This window comes from Cygnus atratus, chromosome 2 (assembly GCF_013377495.2).
Source record: "Cygnus atratus isolate AKBS03 ecotype Queensland, Australia chromosome 2, CAtr_DNAZoo_HiC_assembly, whole genome shotgun sequence".
Classification (NCBI taxonomy): domain Eukaryota; kingdom Metazoa; phylum Chordata; class Aves; order Anseriformes; family Anatidae; genus Cygnus; species Cygnus atratus.
Window position 1 is genome coordinate 111,584,954 of NC_066363.1, and position 14,576 is coordinate 111,599,529.

Below are 14,576 nucleotides of genomic sequence, written 5' to 3' on the forward strand. Positions count from 1 at the left end.
CACCTCCAGCAGCTGTGAGAACAGGCAGCATCTTACGAGCCACCTGACAAATCTAATCAAACATTAGTACATCAAATACCACCCTCCACTCTTCAGTGCATCTTCTGTTCATTACCTGATCAATTCATATGTCTCTCCAAGCAAAGGGTTGAAGGGCTTCCCCGTACGTTCCCACTGTGAGGCTACAGCAGACACAGCAAAGGCAGCTACACACTGTTCAAAAGAATGAGCACACAGTTCATCTCCAGGATTTTAGTCTTTATCAAACATCAACAGTCACAGTATTACAGAACGCCTCTTCTGAAGTAGCACAGAAAGCTTCCAGTTTCAAGGGAGGGGAATAAATAGCTTTTATCACAAAGGCTAAAAAAAAAAAAAAAAAAAAGGCAAGCCTTGGGAAAAGCAAAACACTTTCCTAGATAAATAAAACTGGTTAACAAGTAAGAGCAGACATGAAGCAGATTATAGCAGTTCCTCCTATACTGAGACCATCTACAAAGAAAAATGCCCAAATGCATTTAAAATATCACAACCAAAGTACCTGCATTCGCTCCGTTGTGCTAGAAAGCGAGCTGGCTTTGTGGATGAGGTATGTATGCTCCATGTACTCTGTAAGTCGCTGAAGGAAGCTCAGGGGCTCGTTGAATATAACTGGCATCGTGATCTTGGACAGCTCCTGATGCACAAATGAAATTTGTGTGAAAAACCAAATGAGCAGATACACTGACCTGCAGTAACCCAAACCTAATTGGCTTATTACAAAAATAAATTATGCTCTTAGTGCTAATGCAACGTGCGTGACCTGGCTCTGCTAATGCCGAAAGGAAAAACCCCTCTACATCCCTCGTGAGCTTGGTAAGCTTGTGTTGGCATGTAAGGCTACTTTAAAACAAAAAGAAAATCAACCATCAAATACACTAACTTCCTACTAACAAACACATTAAGAAAAGTAAGATAAAACAACGGAGTGAAGTATGAAGGGTCCTTTTAAAGACTAAGTTATTTATTACTCTTAAAAAGGATATAGGCCACCTAATTACTTAAACATATTATCTATTTTGGAGGCAGGTGGGCAGGCTGGGGATTAGAACAGACAGCAAAATGTCGCTGCACAGGAATACAAACAGGCATTTTTTATTCTGAAGAAAAAGGGAATTTCTATAACAGGAGTACCAATTTAAGAGAAGTCCTGAAGTGTTGATGTTGCTTATTCTCTTTCACATTTTCAAACGAGCACGCCCTTTGAATGCATAATGAAGCAATGTTTAAAGCTATCTGCAGTAGCAAATTAAAAGCATAGTATGACCACTGGCAATGTGGGTAGTAAACAGCACTGTTCTCAACAACAATAGCAAGATCTGGCACCTTTGTGGATTTTTTATTTATTTATTTTTTTAATTCTTACACACACCTTTTGCAAGACAGGCTTTCAATCTGTTCTTTGTATTTTAGGGATATAACACTTCTCTGCTAAAGCCACTGTGACAAGCGTCAGATGCTTCACAACTCGGGAGGCCTGGAGCTACCGATAGAGGCATTCCCTAGCATTTCCACTTCTCCTTGCCTGGTGTTGTGTGCTGTTTCTAACTAGAGCAGGGGAGGAGGAAAAAAACAACAGTGACTAAACACACACATGCCCTTTTGTAGGCTAGTGTTACAGGATGATTGAGCTTTATCAACAGTAAGTACTTTCAGCCCACTACAGGATCTAATGGGGAGAACAACTCTTCTCAATTCACCCTTAGCTGGAAGCAGATTACATGACAGCCAGCTAACCTCTGATCTGTTCACTGTCTGGCCAGTAACACTGCTAGGTGTGAAGACTGAAATACTAGGGGAGCAGGGAGAAGAGCAAAGTTAAAGTTTCTGTGAAAGTTAAAAACAACAAGCTGCTACCACAAAGTACTTTAAGGCTTAAATTAAAGAGAAAATGCTCTTACTCAAGCAGTATTACACGAAGCAATTCTTATTTTCCCTAGTTAAAAATAAGCAAAGCACAAGAAGCAAATTAAAAATAAAAATTTTAAAAAAATCCCTCTCCCCTCTCACTTAGGCCTCAAACGAAACAGTAACTTCAAATCTTTTATCACAGCTTTCTGATTACCCACCATTCCAATGCATTTTCTTAAGATACTCCAAATACTGAAGTCATTTCTGGAAAACATTGGAGATGGCAAGCTTGTTCTGTGGAAAGAAATGGGGAAGAAAGAGAAACAGTAAGAGAAGTTTTCCACTACTAATGATGAGTGACAAACCCCAAATACTCTTCTTTGAAAGTAAGAGTTTTCCAAATCACCCAGTAAACTGTAAAGCCAAACCACTCTTAGCAAGCACGAAAGGGCTGGGAAGCTTTCATTACAAATACCAATCTCATTTAAACTTTCATGTCCATAAGCTCATTTAAACAAAATTCCATTTAGTTATTAAAAAAAAATATTAAATAATACATTTAAAATTAAAACCAAAAGGGGAAACAACAGTCCTACTTCGAAGCATATAAGCTGTTTTACCTGACCAGCAAGCTGAATTTTTCCAAAATCGGTACCAGAACCATTCTCTTCGTTTCGTATAAAAGCAATGGAAAAGAATTTATTTTCATGAAGGACACTGCAGGTACATTCGCTATGTCTGAACAGATCTGGGAGCTAAACAGTGGGGTTTCTTCTTGCTAGTCACCTGTGTAGCAACAATGACGGGCCATGGCATTTATTGCCTATAACTATAATCAACCCTCAGAAAGAAAGAAGGAAAAAAAAAGAACAGAAAAAGAAGCTTCATTAAAGAACTGAACACATAACAACCTTTTCTATAGGGGGCTGACATATCCGGAAGCAGGTCTGAAACATACTTTCAAGACCAACATTTAGGCTGTGCCATACAGCCTGTATTTCTCAGCATTACTTGAAATTGGGTAATGATTTTGTTCCGTTTTTGTACTGCTACCAACCACCTCAACTATTTACCCAATTTACCCAGAGAAAGGCAGAAATATAGGTCAATGCCTTTTGTCCACAGCAACACTAAAATCAGTGTTTGGATCATGAAGCTATTACCGATGAGGAAAACCCTCAGTAGGTAAGAACTACCTAACAGCTCACTCAAACAGCACAAACTATTTAATTGCAAAGTTTACTTGCCTCACAATTGGCACCCTCCTAACCAGGAAGGTGCTGTTTCCCCCCATAGTAGCTACAGCAATACATTTTTCTTTTCTTTTAAGAGTTGCAGTGTGTAGGATGTAGGTGCTTCCTCCATCCCACTTTTTTGATAAACAGAAACATTGCCAAGGGGAAAGAAAAAAAAAATTAACTCAGGCTAAGTTGTCAGTTTCATTAGCCCTATTTGCTAAGTTACCTTCCATACTTATTTGTTACTAAAACACCTTTACCAAGGTTGACCCTTCAGTTTTCAGTAAAGACAAACAAAAAATGTTCCTTAAAATACAAGCCCTATCCTATCAAAAAATAGGATATGCCTGAATTCTTTAAAGTACTAAACTATGTTTCATCTTACTTGCTAGCAGCCTAACATGGACTTGTTTTAGTCAGTCTCCCGTGCAGAGAGCATGAGTGGGTAGTAAGATTTATTTTAACTGATCAACATGGTATCATTCGTTCCCTATTCCAACTTTCCACTGATAGCAAAACGTGGTGAAACAGATCATTTTGAATTTTATTAAGTATCAAACACTTCTGTGGCTGCTTTGATACAAATGTCCAGGAGAGGACAGTGTCCACCAAGCAGTCAGCCTTACTTTCATTTGCAGCGTTTACTTATTTTTCCTGTGTATCCTTTAATGAATGGAGTTAGCAGAGCATATATTTTTAAGTCCTTCTACATGTAAAACACTCACATACTTCTGGTTTGCTGAAGTATACATAAGGATTGCTTGCCTTAAATATTAAAATTTACATTTTCATGGAAGTTAATCTCCATTCAGTTTAACTACTTGGAAGTTGGCATTCAGTTTGAGCCATTCACCCACATTTCTTCCTATGAGTGTAAGAGCCCAAACCGATGTGATATTCAGTTCATTCCTCCACGTAACGCATACACACCGAGGAAATAGAACAGTTTTAAGCCACCAAGAAGGCTTGTGGGGGACAAGTGAGGACCTGTGCAAAAATGACAGGCAGCCAAGACCTGAGGCCTACTAACCTTGGCCTACTCCCTGTGATTAAGGGAAAGGTTTGTGAGTGCAGAAATTTCCTTCCAGATGTCAATTTTAGAAACAACTCAGGAAGTTAATTTTAGCTGTGACAAAAACATCTGCAGGAATTTATTTGCAGTAGAACAGATAAGATGCATTTAAAGATCGTTCACTGAAAAACACTTGTCAAAGCTTTACCTTTAGCAGATTAACTACTACAGGAATCCTGCTGGGAAGGAGACACAGGGCATGAAAAAGGCATGTTCAGCTCGCTCTTCATGTAAACCTGACCAAAAGACCTCCTGGCTCACAAAGAGCCAAGCACAAACATCTTTGAAAGGTTCCCCTAAAGGAAAAGCTGACTACAGAAACACAGCAGTAAGAGGGAAACAGCAGCAATAAATAGATGTTATAACAAACATTGGTAGGTATTACAGAACACTTCTGTGGGAGGGTGTTTGTTTTTTGTTTTGTTGGTTTTTTTTTTTTTTTTGTTTGTTTTTTTTTTAAAAACTTTGGTTCAGATTTAAAAATTCCCCCTTAAAGAAAGAAGTGATTTGAATGCTTTCAAGCTAGTTATTTAATCTACTACTCCCCCTAACTAGTCAAATCCTCTCCCATGAAGTTTTCAAAAATTATGAAGTATACTCTCAAATCAGCCTAAAACTACAAGAAGTCACATCACCCACATTCTCTCAGGCGCTATGACCACTCCCGTAGGATGCAAGCCATATTAAGAAAACCAGACTTAAACGGCAAATTACAAGTCGTAACTAAACCTCGACATTTTCATTTCATTACCTAGCACCTGCCTAGAAAGCTTAGAAGGAAAACAGTCTGTTGAAAACCGGGTTGTAACTGCTACAAACAGCACACCTTTGGTAACATATCTAATGGCACTGGCTTCACTTGTCTACATCTGTATATCCCAATGCTGGTATTTGTTTTTAAACCAACAGATTTATTCCTGCATCCCCAAAACAACAACAACAAACCAACAAAAAGCAACGTCCACCTCCCTGCAAAACACACACCACTCAAAAAAAAAAAAAGAGGCAGATGGTAGCTCAGGTTTTCTAAATGGAGGTAGGAAAGAAAGTCTTATTTATACTGACAGGCAAACAGTGTTAGGTCCTCTTATGTGCAACCCAAATGCAGCTGCAGATCCTCTCTCTATACATCTAATAAACTACAGGAAGGTATAAAGATCTTAGGCAAAATAAATTTATCTAGTCTATTCTATAAGCAACTTGCTTCCGTGTGGTTAACATGGTGTAATGACGGAATTAAGTGCTGTCAAAAAATTATGTTCCTTTCACTTTGCGTGGCATGAAGAAGGTAACGTTTCTGCTCTGAAAAGGACACAGGATGATGCATATTTGTCTACGTGCACTCCAAACTAGCCCCAAAACAGGCACAAATTGAAGCCAGCAACTCCAGTTAGGTGGCACAGTTCTGAATTCAGAACTGCAGCCAGACACAGCCGGCAGATCCCTTACCACGACAAACACCACTGCCACCACGAGTCTCAGAAACAACGCTAGAAGCACTGCACAACTCCCATCCCCTGAGATGGCTCTCGTGGAGGTAAAGTTTAAATTGGCAGTGCTCTGGGGAAAAGCAGTTTGCATCAACATACTTGCAGACAAATCCCAGTGTGTCACCAAGGTGCCAGGTAAAAGTTTGACGTTACAGCTCAACCTAAAACATGCTCTGGCTATCTAGTCATGTAAAACATAACCACACATTCTTATCTATATGCTACAGGGAGGCTTTCACTTTTCTTCTGCAGTATATTAATAGCCAGCCAATTTATGCTCTAGCTTTACTGTAATATCCTACACCTTCTTTACTACTAAAACACAAGCAAGTCAAAGAGAACAACCTATGAACAGACACATACAACTTTTCATCTCTTATAAAAATAGATCTTAAACGTTCCTCCGGTCACCCGCTCCATACAGTTCTGATAACACTGTGCAGCATTATGGAAACTTGCCAAGTTTTTTCTTTTCACACTAAGTAGATTATCAGTTGCTGTTAAAACTGCTCAGACAATGCATGTCAACACGCATCATCCTTTTTACGTTGATCATGAATTGCCCCCTTTCTCCTCCTGCTTTCCAAGGCAGTGAATGTAATTCAGATGTTCACCTTCACCTAGTGCTTTCCCACCCTAAACTTCCTGTGCTAATTAGGAAAGGCACTTAACCAAGGCCATGAACACCACCCTGCTAACAGCACAACAGTGCAGAGCAGCACGCTTAGTCAGCTGCTTTACATTACCTTCCCTAACCACACTGCTACTCCACCCAAGCCCTCCTTTGCCCTAGTCTGCCTGCTATGGGAGGGACATGCGTTCAGAGGTTGAACCTTGAGACATCAAGTCTCTGACATTGCCACATGCTTTGACAGTCGCTGCAATTTAGCTAGTTAAGATCCCAAGTGATTAAAGCACGTCTCGCTTGCTTTTGTAAAATTAAATTTTAATTCCCTGTTTTTACTGAGATCTGGTGTCCTCATCGTCGTTGTGTGTGTCCAAACCACTCCCAAATGAGACTTTCTGAAGCATGCTGAAGTCTGACTTTATCTGTAGCACAAACATCATGTTGCCCCTTCACTGAAACTTGAGAATCATGGTGTCTATTACATCTCATTAACTCCAGACCTATTGTTCTCTTTTATAGGCAAGGAAACAAACAAAAATGGATCATTTGACAACACAAAATAAGCACATAAAACATAGATGAGACTTCTAGAATAAGACGCCCTTTGTTCGCATTTGAGTTTCTGATGGCAGGCTAGCAATATTTTTCATTCATTCCTAATACCGACAGAAGGATCAAATGACTGGAAATTAAAGAGGCAATGGGAGGCATTAAAGATACATGAAGGAATTAAAATCCACATAGACTTCAAGATCTACTCATTTTTACACAGCACATTCTATTTTATTTTTACTTGTTCAGAGTTGATCATCAAAAAGCAAGATGCAAAGGAAAACACTAGCTGTGAAAAAACATTCTTCATAAAATCTTAGAACGACTACTTTCCAACCATCCCTAGCAAACCTTTAGAAGTTTTCCACAACTAAGTTTTCAGAGATTCTTGTGGTCTTTCACTTGCTGTTAACGCATACCGTAATACCTTAAGAACAGGCAACATCCTACCTGTGTTTTTTGATTCCGTTAGACATGGACTCTCCGCTGCCACAGACCTTTTCTTCAGACATGCTTGAAGTTATTGTGTCTTTTGAATCCATGCTGTCCTCTAGCGAGTACGCTGTAGTTGTTTCAAACCCACTTAATGATTTTTCAGATTCTGAATCTGCAAAAGAACAGGTGCATGTTAATGAATCTACCGCCGGTGCTGGACTTCAGTCACTAACAGATCTTCTCTCCTTGTACAAAACTGAAACCTAAGTCGGCTCCTGTGTCCTGATGACAGCATCCACTTGGGAAGCAACTAGTACTGTCACAGATCGCTGCGGCCCTACGTCTAGATATAGACTAAAGAATACAGTAGATTAAAAATCCTGTAACCAACAGAGCCCAAACCTGATGTTTTCATTAAACTGAAGCTACTACAACTTGCTTAGGACAAATGCCGGTGTCACAAAGATGCCAGTAGCTTACCTAACAGTTAATTCAACAGTCAAGTACTGATGGCTCCTCCTGCGCAAGATTTCGGTTTGGTCAAAATTCTTAGACACTCGGTGTTTTTCAGAAGCCTTCACTTCCCAACTCACTGAACAAGTAACAAAAACCAAAAGGAGGTATTGTACACAATACACTAGCCACGCAAGTCCCAGCAAAGTCTAAATGATAAGCTCATCAATCAATAAGATAAACTTTGTACTCTGGAAGGTAGGTTAATAGTACAATCCACATCACAGCTACAACTGAGAATATCAACAACACCTTACTTCCTACCAGCGTCTTGGTCAGATAGTGCTTAACCAGCTCATGAGAACAGATCGTCTTGGCCTAAATTCAAGGGTAAAAATCTCCTGGCACAAAGTCTCAATGTGGCTGAGGCTGGAAAGGACCTCTGGACATCATCTAGTCTAACCCCTTCTCAAGCAGGGTCAGCAAGAGCGCATTGCACAGGATCATGTCCAGGTAAGTTTTGAATATCTCCAAAGAGGTCCCACACCTCTGGGCAACCTATGCCAGTACCCTGCTACTCTCACAGTGAAGATTTTCCTCATGTTCAGCTGGAACTTCCGGGGTTTCAGTTTGTGCCCATTGCCTCTTTTTCTGTTGCTGGGCACCACCAAAAAACAGTCTGGCCCCATCCTCCTGACATAGTCCCTTAAGATATTTCTATACGTCAGTAAGATCCTCTCTCAGTCTTCTCTTCTCCAATCTGGACAGGCTGAGATCCCTCAGCCTTTCCCCATAAGAGAAGTGCTCCACTCCCCTAAATCATTCTCATAGCCCTCTGCTGGACTTGCTCCAGTAGCTCCATGTCCCTCTTGTACCAGGGAGCCCAGCACTGGACCCAGCACTCCGGGTGTGGCCTCACCAGTGCTGAGCAGAGGGGCAGGATCACCTCCCTCCACCTGCTGGCAACACTCTTCCAAATGCACCCCAGGACACCATTGGCCTTCTTGGCCACAAGGGCACACTGCTGGCTCATGGTCAGCCTGCTGTCCACCAGGACCCCCAGGTCTCTCTCTGCAGAGCTGCTTTCCAGCAGGTCAGCCCCCAGCCTGTACTGGTGCTTGGGGTTATTCCTCCCTAGGCGCAGGGCCCTGCACTTGCCTTTGTTGAACTTGATGAGGTTCCTCACCACCCAACTCTCCAGCCTGTCCAGGACCCTCTGTATGGCCCCACAGCACTCTGGGCTATTTGCCACTCCTCTCAGTTTTGTATCACCAGTGAACTTGCTGAGGAGGAACTGTGTCCCTTCTTCCAGGTCAACTCTCTTTCAAACTTGACAAGTTTGTCAAAGGATTATCCAATTGCAAGTCCCAAGAAGCAAGGGAACAGCTCATGACAAGCGAAGATGCACCAATTCCTGTCTCATTTAGGAAGCCCTTTAGCAGAAACCAGGTACAACAACGAATGGTAGACAGCCTAATGCAAGCCTCATCTTCTGAAAAAAGCAAACCCAAACTGTCGCAGACACCATTTCTGCTCTGCACTTCCTTCAGCATATGTTACTGCTCTTGGCTGCAAATACCCAGAGAAATAACCACAAAATTAGTCACTCTCATACACTGATTCTAATTCAAAACCAGCAATCAAAAGCCACTGAAGTAGTAGCCCATCCAAACCAGTATCTCAGCCACAGTCGTCCATTGCCAGGGACTGTCTCGTTTTCTCTTAAAAAGCAATCCCAGTAGCTTCTCCATAACACGTCAATTATACATTGCTTTGGTGAAGGGGACAGTGACAGGAGGACTTTCTACTATATCCAGACCACAGAAGTGACAAGAAAGGGACAAAATCCTGATTAATAGATGTACTATGCCACAACATCTCCATCCGCTAGAGAGGGTGAGATCTAGAAACATAAAGGAGATCTTTGCTTTTGTTAAAAACATCCATCTCTATCCTCATCAAGTCAGTGCTGAAATGAAGCCAGTTGCTAGGGAATGAAAAGAAGTGCCAGCTGGTGCTGAGGATATGCTAAAAAAGTGGACTGGCACTCCACAAAACCTTCTCACAAGTTTCCCCAAATTTGTCGGTCTAGTTACATGCCAATTTATGACGTAACGTATCAAAGCATTAGTTGGGTGGGTACTGTTTATAAAAAGTAGGATAAGCAGATGATTTTTTTTTTTTAACCTGTGGGCAACTGTTACATGAATACAGATTTCTTCAGAGACCAGAAGCCTGGGTAGTCAGAAAAACACTGCTGCATATCCAAATAGCACAGGGGAAAAGACACGCTAGCAGTGTAACACAACTTGGCCCTCACCATCCTGACCACCTCATACAGCCAACACATAACAAGCCATAAATCCCTTTAAGGTAAGTATTCTATTTAAGTAGCTGCTTAACTGTGCCAACAGTTATTGTGACAGGGAAAGCATGAAACAAGGACCAAACCCCGTAACACAACAGAGGAGTCTGCCTGCCATAAGGCTCCTTTACACCATCAGGGGCTGTCTTGTGTTCAGCTGAGCGTCACGACAACATTCCCCACAACTCCCTCGATGTGAATTTCTGCAACAGATCTAGGACCCCTGAGGTGGAAAGAGCAGAATAGGTAAGCTTCACCAGAACCACCGATCATCCTGATATGCCTCTCAGCATAATGAGAACTTTTAAAGACTACACGTGCTCAGTTCTCCAAATGCTGGCCGTATGGAGATAATTATGCTGAAGTGACTGAGCTCAGCACCTGCAAACCTCTCCAGAGCTGGACAACGACCAGCCTTCTCCAGGGCACATGGCTTACTTAATCAAAAATAATAATAAAAAAAAGCATGCAGTACAATGAAGAATGGTGAAACCAGAATGAAACCAGACACTGTTAGAAGAAATTCACTCTCTATAGATGCTCCTCCCATTTCCCTGAGAAAGGGCTCTCACTGAGAAAGCATGTCTACAACAGCTCCTGCCATTAAATAGCTCAATCACCAATCCCTAAAACCTCAACTACCTCTTTGGCAAAACGAGCTTAACAAGCCTTGAGAGTTTGTTTAGGTGTCAGAGTGAACAAAGCCGGTACTGTATCACAAGCCTGATCAACAGGCAACTCAAACTAAATTTTTCCCTATGTACTTAGAGCTAACTCTTTTCTGAATTAAGATTAGCATACTCCCCCGTTACTGTAAAAAAAGGATTTATATTCACAAGTTGCTACAGAGCAGCTGTCAAACAGATGACTAGGAGAAAATGAGATTTTATTCTAGTGAACTGAAGGGGGTGGGGGCCGAGGAGGGGGGAGACAGAATAAGACTCCCTATTCAGAAGCCAAAATTTAAGTGATCTTTAAGACAAGAAAAGGCTGAAGATAAAGCTCTCCAGCTCAAAACCCAAAGATCAGGGTAACAGTAAAAACATCGGCTACCTTTTGCAAGAGTGGGACAACAAAAGCAATGATCACCTAAGTCAAGAGAAGGTCATCTCCTATTGCAACGACTGGTCTGTCTCCAGTTCCCAACACAAAGATTGGTCAACGTATCAGAGCAATAAATACACCTTCAAAAGGTATTGTTTATCCACTGGCAAGGTTGTGTTTCAGTTCTGACCAGGTAGTTCCCACCCTCCCTCTGAGATGCTTGGATTTGTTCTTTTAACTATCTTTAAGGCAAGAAGCCCATAGGCCAACAACAATATTCTCGCAGAGGTGGAACTTTTTTGGTACACATTCAAATATAGCATTTGACAAAATACCCTAAATATGGAAGGGAAGAGCTGTAAGTTCCCATGCTTTTTTTGTATGACTTTTAAGTGAGCTGATAACTGGAAACAAACTAAGAAGTGAACAAAAGCACCAGAACTAATCTACCACTTCTAGCAGAGCAGCATTTAAGTACAGTATTTATGAACACAGCACCCATGAGTAGCACGTAACAGCTGAAGCTGTACTATGGCAGGTTAGGTTTAATATAATCTACATATGCCTGCAGCTAAATAATTGCATTTATAGTAAGATCACATCTGTGTAAAACTGTCCATGCACACTTCAAAGCACACAAAAGCTTTGTTTACAAAACAAAACAAAAAAAACCCTCTTGGATAAAACCTTTTACAAAGAAACATCAAGACAGTTGTAAGCTCTTCCTAAATTGGGTCTTGGATTTGCAGATAATAAGAGACAAGGCAAAATCAAGTACCTACACCCCATAATTCTTGACCTGCTTAGCCATTTTGCAGCATTGTAGATGACTGCATTTGTATTTTGACTTCAAATGCTTCCTGAGGCTTGTGTACTTGAAACTGATAACATCTCCAACTCTCCAGAAGATGCCACTGGTCTTTGTAAATTTTGCCACTTGTTCAGTGCATCTTCCCTTCCATGATGCCTCCCTTGCTCCACTCTGCTTTAAATGTAGGAGAGTTTGGCACATGTTAACCATTCAAACCTGCAGCCAAAAGCTCAGGTGCTTCACGTGCTACTAACATTTCCACCACTCCCAGGATGAGAAGATGAGAGCACCAGGAAGCACTGTTAAATGACCTATTACTAACAGAGTTCAGGTTAACAACACACTTAATTTTGCTGGTTTTAAACACTGGAGATCATGCTTTTGTAATACAGAATAACTCCCAGTTCCTGTAGGTTCTTCCTTTCATGTTCAGTATCTACTGCCCTCCCACTGCACGGGATTCAGGATTTACTGTAACAGCCGGAAAGCATTGATAGCAGCATATCACTTAAAATTAAAAGAGAGAATAAAAAAAAAAAAAAGGAAGACTTCAGCAAATAAACTACTACAATAAGCAGTCTTCCCAAATTATAAACATCTTCTTCACCCCAGTTTTGGGAAAGAAGTAGGGCATTTCTGTAACAGCGCTCACAATTCCACAATACCCACAAACAGAAATAGACAACACAGACTGATCAGTGACCAGTTTAGTCTATGCCAACATTAGCAAATAGCATGCCTCAGCTGGAGCAGATTTGTACACCAAGCAGATGGTGCTGAGGACTTGGCACTTGAACTAGTTACATTTCTGTTGGTTTTCTCCTCAGATTATCTCTACTCTCCTACTATGGATCGAATGTCTAATAGGAACTGAACTGTATCTTCTGATTCACCTTCATTCAAGAGCCCAATTCATGCATTCAGATTGCTCCACAGCATGAATCAGAGCATGGTCAATGGGGACAAGATGCTGCTGCTGTGAATATGCTCTTTCTATTACATCTCATGTTCAAAAACATGTTTGAAAATTCTTGCGTTGCTCCGAATTGTCACAGCTAGTGATACTTTTGTTGAGAGTAAACAAGCAGAAGTGTCTAATGCACATAAAACATTTCGAAAAAAAAGAAAAAAGCGGCAGTGGCTCCTTCTTTCAACTTGTCAAGTCAAAGCTAAGGATTCTTCAGCTCAAAGTGCAAGCTGAGTTATGCAACACTCTCACTTCTGTAAACTCACTCCTACAGTGAAAATTTAAAAATTCAGAGAACTATAACTAGGCAAAAACATAACTGGAAAAAGATGGTGTACTAACAGAAAAAATACTCTCCAAGTAGTGATATTTTGCCATTGATAGACATTATAACCTGTCACGGCACCCTGTTAAAATACATTGGTGTTTGCTGAATCTCTCCTGCAGACTAGTAAGATGATTTGTGAACACGCCCATTTATCCAAAATAAACAGACATTTGCAAAACAGATTTAGCAAAATCTTCGAAGACCCAAAGTCTGAGTATTTTAGATTTCTAAAAATTTTTGGTTTGTGACAATTGGGTCCATTGTTCTCTGTTAGGAAAATATCACCCTATCCCCTCTCTCATTAGCCCAAGAAAGGAGACCCACATTCCCAAACTCTGAGCCAGTGTCATGTGTCCCCTGACCCCTCTGCTCTCACTACGTTGTTGCACTACAGTCCTTCTAGCTGAAACTCCACAGACATGGCAGAAAAGCATTATGAGGATCCCAGTGATTAGCCTAAAAAAAAAAACAAACAAATGAAAAAACAAAAGCACCCACAACACGCTTCGTATCACACCCACAAACATCTAATTCCTTTTGTGCTCATGGCAGAAGTCGTAACATGCATCCAGCAGCCAGGAAACTATGTCACATCTGCCTTTCTCTAGCCCACAAAATCAGAGTGCCCTTCCCCCAGACACGTGCCCTCAAAGGCAGAGAGGACCCAAATCACTGCAAAGCACCGAATGTGAGCAGCCTAGAGAAGAGAATCTAACGCAAGTCTGATGAAGTTGACAGACAGTCAAGAAAGTGAGTATGTCCTGGAAAATTATTGAAATTGCGATCAAGATGAATTATGTCATGTAACTCTCTCCTTTGGGAGAGAGAATTAGCATATATTACACTGAGCACATATATATATGTATACATATAAATAAAAATTTCACAGCTACTTGACTCGGTGTGATCTGTTTGCAGCTTCAAGAGGCAGAAACAGCACCTCTCTCAACGAGACAAGCACCTTTGTCACGTTCATTCAAGAAAAGGACTTAGGAGAGGTATAGAACAACAGATCTCTAAAGCTGAGAGTTCTCTCATACACGCAAAGCAGGTCTGGCTGCAGAGACTACATTCCAGCAGCACCATATAAACAAGTATTCTCTGCTTTGTTACAACAAGCAAAGAGCCTGAGGCCTTTCAGCGCAATTATTCATTGGGTTCTAGTTGAAGAACCTGTTTCTAGAGTTCTTCAATCTCTTCCCCTTGCTGACGATTTAAATTTGTTACTATGCCTAGGAGTAGTCTTTTGTTGATCCACTGTGTTCCTGTGCTATTCTTGAGATACTCTTGAGAACTTGACCAC

At 41.0% G+C, this 14,576-nt stretch overlaps 1 protein-coding gene across 10 annotated transcripts in view; it reads right to left on the bottom strand.

The window, feature by feature from the left end:
* OSBPL1A (oxysterol binding protein like 1A) overlaps positions 1-14,576 on the bottom strand; it is a 77,723-nt gene that overhangs the window by 13,287 nt on the left and 49,860 nt on the right. For all 10 annotated transcript variants that reach the window (XM_035564056.2, XM_050708458.1, XM_035564059.2 and 7 more), the window contains 4 exons: positions 7,321-7,477; positions 2,109-2,184; positions 542-676; positions 116-213 (listed from right to left, as the gene is read on the bottom strand). In XM_035564056.2, the coding sequence (XP_035419949.1) occupies positions 116-213; positions 542-676; positions 2,109-2,184; positions 7,321-7,477 (466 nt within the window). The remainder of the gene's footprint in view (positions 1-115; positions 214-541; positions 677-2,108; positions 2,185-7,320; positions 7,478-14,576) is intronic.